At 40.9% G+C, this 10,099-nt stretch overlaps 1 protein-coding gene across 15 annotated transcripts in view; it reads left to right on the forward strand.

Annotated features, from left to right (window-relative positions):
• SENP2 (SUMO specific peptidase 2) overlaps positions 1-8,455 on the forward strand; it is a 48,869-nt gene extending 40,414 nt beyond the window's left edge. For 11 of the 15 annotated variants that reach the window (XM_002716465.5, XM_070072439.1, XM_051818835.2 and 8 more), the window contains 3 exons: positions 1,974-2,058; positions 3,984-4,079; positions 5,542-8,455. In XM_002716465.5, coding sequence (XP_002716511.1) covers positions 1,974-2,058; positions 3,984-4,079; positions 5,542-5,604 — 244 coding nt within the window. In that variant the 3' untranslated portion in view covers positions 5,605-8,455. Of the gene's footprint in view, positions 1-1,973; positions 2,059-3,512; positions 3,582-3,983; positions 4,080-5,541 lie in introns of all 15 variants that reach the window. The other 4 variants (XR_011388024.1, XR_011388023.1, XR_011388022.1 and 1 more) reach the window with 2 other exon arrangements.
• Positions 8,456-10,099: the final 1,644 nt, after the last annotated feature.

Here is a 10,099-nt window from a genome sequence, read left to right on the forward strand (position 1 = left end):
AGGGGCATGCGTGGCATAGCAGATTAGGCAACCGTTTGGGATGCCTGGATCCTGAATTGGAGAGCCTGAATCCAGTCCTGGCTACTCCGCACTTCCAGTCCAGCTTTCTGCTAATGCTCCTGCTGACAGTGCCAGATGATGGCCCAAGTATTTGTGTCCTTACCACCCACCTGTGAGACTCAGATGGAGTTCCTGACTACTGGCTTGAGCCCTGACTTTTGTGGCCATTTGGGAAGTGAACCAGTAGATGGAAAATCACTATCTTTTCCCTCTCTATGTCACTCTGCCTTTCAAATAATAAATAAATCTTTAACCGCCCCCCCCCCCCCAAACCACATAAACCTACTCACTCCTATTACTCTGTATGGGATGCAGGTGTCTCAAGCAGTATCTATGCCAAATGCCCATCCCTTTTACAGTTTTTATCCCCCTAGCAGGAGCCAATCAGGATTTTATACATGTATTCAATGTCTCCTTTAATTTAAAACAGTTTTCTTGCCTGGTTGTTTTTTTTTTTTTTTTTTTTTTTGACAGGCAGAGTGGACAGTGAGAGAGAGAGACAGAGAGAGAAAGGTCTTCCTTTGCCATTGGTTCACCCTCCAATGGCCGCCGCTGCAGCCGGCGCACCGCACTGATCCGATGGCAGGAGCCAGGATCCAGGTGCTTTTCCTGGTCTCCCATGGGGTGCAGGGCCCAAGCACCTGGGCCATCCTCCACTGCACTCCCTGGCCATAGCAGAGGGCTGGCCTGGAAGAGGGGCAACCGGGACAGAATCCAGCGCCCCGACCGGGACAAGAACCCGGTGTGCCGGCGCCGCAAGGTGGAGATTAGCCTATTGAGCCACGGCGCCGGCCTGCCTGGTTGTTTTTAATGTCAGTGTTTTTTTTTTTTTTTTTTTTTTTTTTTTTAAGACTAAGTTATCTTGTTTCATATCTATTTTTAAGTGAGTAAAAGAAGTTGGAAAATGAAGTACTTTTAATAGAGTATTGTGATTTTTTTAATTTTTTTTTTTTTTTTTTTATTTTTTGACAGGCAGAGTGGACAGTGAGAGAGAGAGACAGAGAGAAAGGTCTTCCTTTTGCCGTTGGTTCACCCTCCAATGGCCGCCGCGGCCGGCACACTGTGCTGATCTGATGGCAGGAGCCAGGTGCTTATCCTGGTCTCCCATGGGGTGCAGGGCCCAAGTACTTGGGCCATCCTCCACTGCACTCCCTGGCCACAGCAGAGAGCTGGCCTGGAAGAGGGGCAACCGGGACAGAATCCGGTGCCCCGACCGGGACTAGAACCCCGTGTGCCGGCGCTGCAAGGCGGAGGATTAGCCTATTGAGCCGCGGCGCCAGCCCAAAATGTATTGTTTTTAAATTGCATATATGTGGGATATGGTAGAAAACTATCAAAATACACAACAAATTGTTAATAGTAAGTATTTCCGGAGTGTTGTTACAAGTTTTTGCTTTTTATGTTATGTGTTTTAATTTTTGAAAAATAAGCATGTGCAGCTTTTGTTAGTAGCAATTAAATCTCAAAGTTCAATTAACAAAACCAAAAAGCAGTTGCATATTTAAAACCCATGAATATGGGGTGGGTGTTTGCCCTAGTGGTTAAGGTTCCCAGTACTAGTTAGGGGCCAGGGTCCCATATGTCCCATATTGGAGCACCTGGATTCAGTACCTGGCTCAACTCCTGACTCCAGCTTCTTGTTAACACAGACTCCAGGAGGCAGCAGTGCTGGCTCAAGTGATTGGGTTCTTCCTGCCCACCATGTGAGAAATTTAGATCAAGTTTCTAGTTCCTGGCTTCTAGTTGGGGACCATCACAAACATTTGTAGAGTGAATCAGCCAATGGGAGTGTCCTTGCTCTCTCACAAATAAATAAAAATAAAAATAGGAAAGTATAGAATGTGGATAATGGTTGGTCTCCTAGGGACTTGGGGATTCCTTGATATATTGCTTCTTTGTTGTTTTTTTTTTAGTCAGTATTTACAGGATGAAAGTAAGACCAAAAGAAACATTGATCTGAACCTTTTAGAGTGGACCCACTACAGCATGAAGCCACATGTAAGTGATGATCATCTGCATTTACTGACAGTGTCATATTATTCAGACTTGGCTTTCTTCCTCTCCTTGTACACTCACTCTCTTAGGCAGGTACCCCCCTAAACCGCCAGCCATTAATTTAATCAAGATGTTTTGCCTAGTCTTTATCTTCTTGCGCCAAATATAAATGTTAATGGTGTATTAGCACATCATCTAGAAAATTGAAAAATAAAATGAATTTAATTTGGTTACTTGTCCTGGCTGGTACTAATGAAAATTTAAACTTTCTGTCCAATATTTATGTGGGGATTTGTTTATTTAGATCTTAAGGATCCCAAGCCATGGGTCATCTGGTTGTGAAGGGCCTTTGTATCTTACCAGATTTGAATTCATTCAAGATTTGAAAATGCATCCCTCTTTAAGTCCTAATACCTGCCCTTTAAAAGTAAGCTCCACTGGGGCTGCCTGCATCCCATGTTGGTTTCTGGCAGCTGCGCTAGTTCTAGACCAGCTCCTTGCTGATGTGCCTGGGAATACAGCAGAGAATGGCCCAAGTACTTAGACCCCTGCCACCCACATGGGATACCTGGATGGAGTTCCTGGCTCCTGGATTTGTCCTGGCCCAGCCCTGACTATTCCTGCCATTTGGGAAGTGAACCAGCAGATGGAAGCTCTCTTTCTGTCTCTCCTCTGTCACACTCTGCCTTTCAGATAAATCTTGGGGAAAAAAAATAAATAAAGCTATATCAATTCAGTTTTAGCCCTAACTTATATGTGAAGACTTTGAAAAGTTCATGGGAAAAATGCAATTAAAGGAGTTTTCATTTTGCTGGAAAAAATTTTGAAATATAAGCACTATTTTTTCATAATGTATATTTTTCATGACTTTTTCAAAGATTCCTAATATATAATGGCCCAGCCTTACCTGAAAGCATCTTAATTTCTAAATTGGAAAATTTGAAGGGTAAAGTTGAAATTTTCCGACGAGAGAACAGGTGTAAGAAGGTTTTGATCAGGATGAATACCATATTCTGATATTGGGAGTGTGGTAAAGAAAACAACATTGTCCTCTCTGTGTGGGAGTCTGTACTGCTGTTCGCTATGTGAGAGGTGCTGGGCCTGGGAGAAAAGTGCTGTGTATAGTATATTTGCTCAGGCTTTTCTTTTACAATGTGACCAACTGCATTTCTTTGAATAGAAACTGACCTATTGTCATCAAGTATGTTTTCCAGTCGTGGGATCAGCCTCTCCCAGGCTTTTACTCTATGCCCTGTGACTGCCAGCCAGAGTAGAAAGGGCTGGTCAAGGTTAGTGTGGCACAGGCTAGGCAGTATGATAGCTCACCTTGTGTAGGTTTGGAATTACCACCTTTGGCTTATGAGCCTGTTAGCCCTGCTTGCAGCAAGTTTGGGTTTTGCTTCAGGACCAGAACTAAGCAATCCAAGAGAGATCCTAATTGGCTTCTCTTTCTATAGGCATCTAAAGCAGTAGTCTTATTTTCCTGGCTAGGGATGGAGAAGTTAACCTCTGCAATATTGAAGTAGGTTAGTTGTATTTTAAGCATATTTTTGATTGCCCCACATTTAACCCCTTTTAAAATTGCTTCTGAAATAATTCTAAACAGTATTCCTGTTCCTGATAATATACCTTTAAATTTAGTGGGGGTTTGTTTTGTTTTGTTTTTCTTATTTTTTGAGTGAGAATTGAGAGATGGAACTGTCATTTTGCTTTTCTTTTATAACCTGAAAAACATTTTCTGTAGGGTCATTTTCTTTGTGTCTTGTTGTGGTTGGGTTTTTATGTCACAAAGAGTAAGATTAATTATGTTTGTTTAATACTAGATTTGACATTTATCTTTATAATGTTGTTTATCTACAAAAATAGTTTGTAAGTCCAATAAATTTGAATTAAATGATGTTTCATTCCTTCCTCTCTTTTTAATTTAGGAGATTCCTCAACAGTTGAATGGGAGTGATTGTGGAATGTTTACTTGTAAATATGCAGATTATATTTCTAGGGACAAACCTATCACATTTACTCAGGTAAGTGAAGACCCCTCTTCATCCACTTATTATTACTAAATAAGATGAATTTAAAGCATTGTGTCAGTGCCTGGTATGCATTAACCTCCCAGTAATAGTAGCTGTGCAAGTACTACTGTTGCTGTAAATCTTGGCCATAGCCCTGCTCTCAGGTTTATCCTGGACTTTGGACAGCTTGCATGTCTCTGAACGCCATGGGTCACTGGCTCATTTGTATTACTGATATGAGTCAGATAAGATTATAACAGCAAGGGAAAAGCCAGACCTAGTGAGCACTGAAGCTGCAGGTCTAAGATCTAACTGTGTTCTGGTTATTTTTGAGTTCTCCTATGGCTTTCCATTTGAGTGAAAGCTCAGTTATGTTGGGAACTCTTGAGAATTTGTGTCTGCAACAGTGGATTCTCAACCTTTTTACAACTGAAGATAGCCTCCATTAAAAAAATACTTTGAGACAATCTAGCTATTGTTACCATACAAACTGTATTGAGTAATAGAATTGGTAACTCCACTCCAAGCTTTTGAGCACCATAAAGTACCTAGGACTCCCATTCTGAATTGATACAATTTCAGTTTGAGATAAAGGCACTTATCATTATTGGTTAGTCTCAACAATTTTACTAAGAATAAATGTGCAGTTTTTTATTGGATGTTTTAAACTACTTAAAATATTTTAAGAATCATGTATCAAGACTTTTTAGCTGCTCCCTATCCCAAGGAAATGACTAGTTAGAGTAAACTGGTATATCCAACTAATTATAAAGATTCATCAAGTGTACTTCAGGGCTGCAAACATCTGATTTCATTAAAAAAGGAACTAGTAGAATTACAGATAATTTTGGTATTGTTTTGTTTATTGCTGCTTGAAAATTGGCCCATGCAGTGATTATCAGTTAAAGTGATAATAAGAGGAAAACTTCATTCTTTGATGTTGCTAGATAGCAAGGAGTTGATTCTTTGAACCTAATGGCATGGGATTTCAATAGGACAGGTTGCTATTTCAACTGAATTAGCAATGAACAACATTTGATAACAACAGAAAGAAATTTGTAGGTTTGATGATTTCTTTGTTTAAATAAAGTTCATGTTTTGCTTACATCAAAGCAGGTTATTTTATTTCAAAATATTTTGAAAATACAGCTAATTAGAAAAGTTACCTATTATGTTACCTTGTAGACATTTCTGATTTTGGTATATGTTTTTATTGTGAAGTTGTTGTATTATATTGTGTAATTCTGCATCCTGCCTTTGTTTTCCTTAATGTGAAGATGCTTATTATGGTGCTTAGAATGTCGTTATAAGCATTAGAAGCCTTTTTATGACTTTATAGGTTTGTGCTATGATGTAAAATATGAAGGCTGACATACAAGGCACCACATCCTACTTTATTTACCCATCTGCACCTGCAGGTAGTCCTTGCGCACATTCATGTATAATGTGAGTGTTTCTGTGGGATTCTTTGCAGCACCAGATGCCTCTGTTCCGGAAGAAGATGGTGTGGGAAATCCTTCATCAGCAGTTGCTGTGAGAATGCCCCCACCTGGTCCCCCAGCTGCTGGTGGTCGTTCACGGACATTTCCATATACCTCATGCATTGTGGGTTAAAAGGTCCCTGCATCACTTCTGTTCCCGCACAGGTACTGAGCTGTCAAAGAGCATGAAGGCCTCTCTCTGCACCACAGTCCTGACTTTGGGTGTGGAGGGCTGCTTGTATCCCTGTTTGTAGGGCTGTGCCTGCTCAGAGCCCTGGACTACTCAACCCACACAAGAACAAACGCTAATTAATATGTTTTTTTAAAAAATTTATTTCCCTATGAATGTGGGAAATGCAGGATTTATTCTATGAATTGTTTTTCTCTGTGTGTTTGTTCACGTGTATTCATTTGCTCACTCATTTGCAAACATAATGGGCAGTGGCTATTTTCCACTGCTCTTTTACAGTTAATTCTAAATTACTTGTTAAACTATTTATTTCTGAAAGGAATGTTAATCAAGTTGCCATTCCTGCTGAAGACCAGGAGAGAAATCAGTGGGGGGAGGCAGGAAGTGGTAATAACTTCTCCAACCTGGAGCAGTAGCTGCCAACTTGAAGCTGGAGGTCTTTTTTTTTTTTTCCTTTTTTTTTTTTTGAGACTTGAAAATGCCAGGAGAAATGAAAATGCTGTGGTATAGGACTCTGGTTTCTTTTCAGAGGAAGTCTGACACCACAGCATTGGCACAGCGTTGTGGAAAAGTGGGACTATGGCTGGGGGACTCTGGCCATCCAAGCATCTTCAGAAGAGTGTCATGGTCATCTTAAAGAGACTTCCCTTTCTGGAAATGAAGTGACTTGGCTTACTCTTGAAACTGGATTCACAGTAACTGTGTACCCTAAATCTTCATTTTAGTCACAGATCTGGCTGAGTATAAACCTCACAATTGTCAGGTCTGGCCTGAGCTGTTGATTTCAAAAGATCCTATTCAATTTAAACCTATTTTTCCTCAGAATCTTTTGTCTCCTATATATTAAATCAAAATTAAGTTTTGTACTCATTAAGAGTAACATCCCATCCTCCCACTCCGCTCCCACTGACATTTGTGGAAAAAATTTTAGTACTTGGCTCTGGGGTTGCCAGTTATACAATAATCTATTTTGCATATGAAAGTTTGTATTTAACTTTTTTGTTCTGAAAAACCTTATAGATATGGTTATGCATTTTTAATTTCAGAAAGTTTAGAATTGGTCAGAACATATTTTGCAAGGTCTAGTGCCTAGTGTTGCTTTTCTGATGTAATAAAAGGTTGTCTGGCAGAACCTGAAAAGTATATGCTGAAATGATTTCTAACCCTTTCCCTACTTAAACCTCCCAAACTTGTTCTGGCACATAAAAGCAAGAGGTAAAACTGGAAAAATTTGGCATGTTTTAGCTATGACTGTACATGTCAGCCCTTTGGGTGGGGCAGCCAGTGTTCTCTTCAGACTTAGAAAGGTCTTGGCATAGCACCTGGGCCTGTGTTGTGGATTGAAATTACAGTGCCTGCTTGCTGGCCAAACCAGAGGACATGTGGGTAAAGATGACTGAAGGATGAGTTTGGTTGTGCTAAGTCTCCCTCAAGTGTAGGCTACACAGAAAGTCCTTCCTGCAGCCCTGTTCCTTTTCCTTGGAGTTCCTGGAGCTGTGCCAATGAGTGTTGGGAGCTGATAGCTGGCAGAGCCAAGGAAAGCCAGAGTTTTGGTGGCAGTGTTCAATTAAAAACTGGTTCCCACTGGGCACCAACATTTCTCTGAGAATTTAATACCTTGGTTAAGATTTGTCATGTTAGGTAATCCTGTGAGGCAGGGCAGTTTATATGCTGCCCGATGAATGCTACTGGGGGTTGATGTAGTATTTGAGGGACTTGTGAAGAGCAGATTTCATTGAGCTTTCCATTAAAGTGAACTCCTCAGGCTCCTTCCTAGTGCTCTCCCAAGACTTAACGGAATTGCTCCGTGCAGAGTGTTAAGCTGGAGAGAGGCATTCTGCTTTGCCAAGAGTTCCTGAATCTAATGTGAGAGAACAAGCTGTACTTTGTCTAGGCCCTGTGTCTACACAGTTCATAGGAAAACAGTCAGGTGATGAAAACGGTGACTGATTTTATCAGTAGCAAATTAGCAACATGGAAGCTAGTGATTTTTTTTTTTGCTAATTGCAGTAGTATGGGGGTCTGATATGATACAGTGAACTTACTGTAGGTAGTCCCTAGTTTTTAGTAGGTAGTCTCTCTTAAAAGCTGATAAAAACTAAAAAAATAACACTGTTGGTGAGCAAGCACCTTTCTTTGTACCAGAGCCCAGTGGGTGTGAGAGAAATACACCCAGGGCATGGGAGAAGGTGTTCTTGGGAGCCCCATAGTCTACCTCAGTTACTTCAGGCTCTCAGAATCTCTGATCTTTTCCTCTCTGCAGTCCTAAGCATAACTTCGGAAACACCATGGCGATGGTGGATATCTGCCTGCATTGTGAAGAGTTGCTTGGTGCTTGGGACCAAGGTGTGGGTGCCAGAAGAATGTGTCGTGGGAGAAATAGTGAACTTCAGATACCAATAAATAAGCAATCCAGAGGTACTGAAGTTTATCTTAACTTTAGTACTGTAGTTAGGCTGCATTGTTTAAAATGGCTTCCGTGAACTAATTGGAAACCTCTAATCTCTTTCTAACAGCTTCTTTCAGAGTAACTCCAGGTATTCAACCAAACTTTTGGTTCTTATCTGTAAGTTGGACCTAGCAGGCTGTGTTGTTTTGATAATGTTTTTCTTTTTAATTTACCTAATATATACAAGGATGAGGTTTGGGTGTATTGGAATAGGTGTTGATTTTATCTATTTTTATCTATTTACCAATAAATTCATCTCTTTAATTCAGTGGCTTTCAAATTGTTTTGCTTACAACTCATGGTAATAAATGTATTTGATGTTGTGACCAGTGGACACACACACACACACACACATACACACATGCATGCACACAGGTATCCTGTGTTTATATATGGGCACATTATTTCATAAAGTGTTTCAAAAATAATACCTGTACTGCACTCCATAGTTTTTTTTTTTGTTTTTGTTTTTTTTTTAAATGTGGGTTCTGACAGCAGAGTTTTTCACTACCCATTAATGGATCAATATCCACAGACTGAAACACACCACTCTGATGAATCCGACAAGATGCAAATTATTATTATTATTATTATTTTTGACAGGCAGAGGTAATGAGAGAGAGAGAGAGAAAGGTCTTTCTTTTCCATTGATTCACCCCCTCCCCCCACCAATGGCCGCTACGGCCGGTGCACCGTGCTGATCCGAAGCCAGGAGTCAGGTTCTTCTCCTGGTCTCCCATGCGGGTGCAGGGCCCAAGCACTTGGGCCATCCTCCACTGCCTTCTCGGGCCACAGCAGAGAGCTGGACTGAAAGAGGAGCAACCGGGACAGAATCCAGCGCCCTGACGGGGACTAGAACCTGGTGTGTGGAGAATTAGCCTAGTGAGCTGCGGCACCGGCCAGATGCAAATTATTTTAAAACTAAAAAGCTGTGACATCCCCTCCCATCATCAAGTGAGTAATGTGAGGCTATTTGAGATGAAGCCATCTAAATGTAGGGAAAAAGTAGCTTTCTGGAAATACGTGGGGCAAACAATCCTTATTCATTAAATTTTTACACTGACATTTCCTAAATTAGGTAGTTACTTCTATGAAGTTTATAAAAACAAAGGGTTCTATGGCCTGATGAACACAGGGGTCATGACCTTTCTTCCTGTGATGCATAGGTATTGTTAGAGGAAGCTGCTTTATATTAATGAGTTGACTTAACCTAGTATTTTTCAAAACCTGAACACTGAGCCCTATTTTGAGATACCAGTGGAAATATTTTATGCAATACACTTAGGAAAGTGCCAGAAGAAGCAACATAGAGTTCTTGAATGAATAAATTTTTTTAAAGATTTTACTTATAAGTTAGATAAGGGAGAGAGATTTTCCATCTATAGGTTGACTCCCCAAATGGCCACAATGGCTGAGGCTGGGTCAGGCCAAAGCCAGGAGCCAGGAGCTTTTTCCAGGTCTCCATGTGGATGCAGGGGCCCATCTTCCACTGCTTTCCCAGGCGTATTAGCAGGGAGCTGGATCAGATGTGGAGCAGTTCGGACTCAAACAGGTGACCATATGGGGTTTGGCACTGCAGATAGTGGCTTACCCAACTGTACCGCAGCACCAGCCCCTGAATGAATAAATCTTAAATAAAATGAATCTTAAAAACACTCCTAAGCACTAACTGCTTTCCTTCAGGGCATTTGGTGGTTCTAAAGTCTGGTTTCACAGTACCACCCTGAACCCTCTATTGTACCAGTAATAGGTATGTATAGTAGAGAAGTAAACTGATAGTGGGTACATAATGAGAATTCTGTGAATTCACCAGGTAACTCTCAACATACTGGTATATACCCTGGCCTCTTCTTACCCCTCATGTGTGTATGGATGTGTGTGTGTGTGTGTGTATGGGTATGTATTTAGAAGA

This window comes from Oryctolagus cuniculus, chromosome 4 (assembly GCF_964237555.1).
Source record: "Oryctolagus cuniculus chromosome 4, mOryCun1.1, whole genome shotgun sequence".
Classification (NCBI taxonomy): Eukaryota; Metazoa; Chordata; class Mammalia; order Lagomorpha; family Leporidae; genus Oryctolagus; species Oryctolagus cuniculus.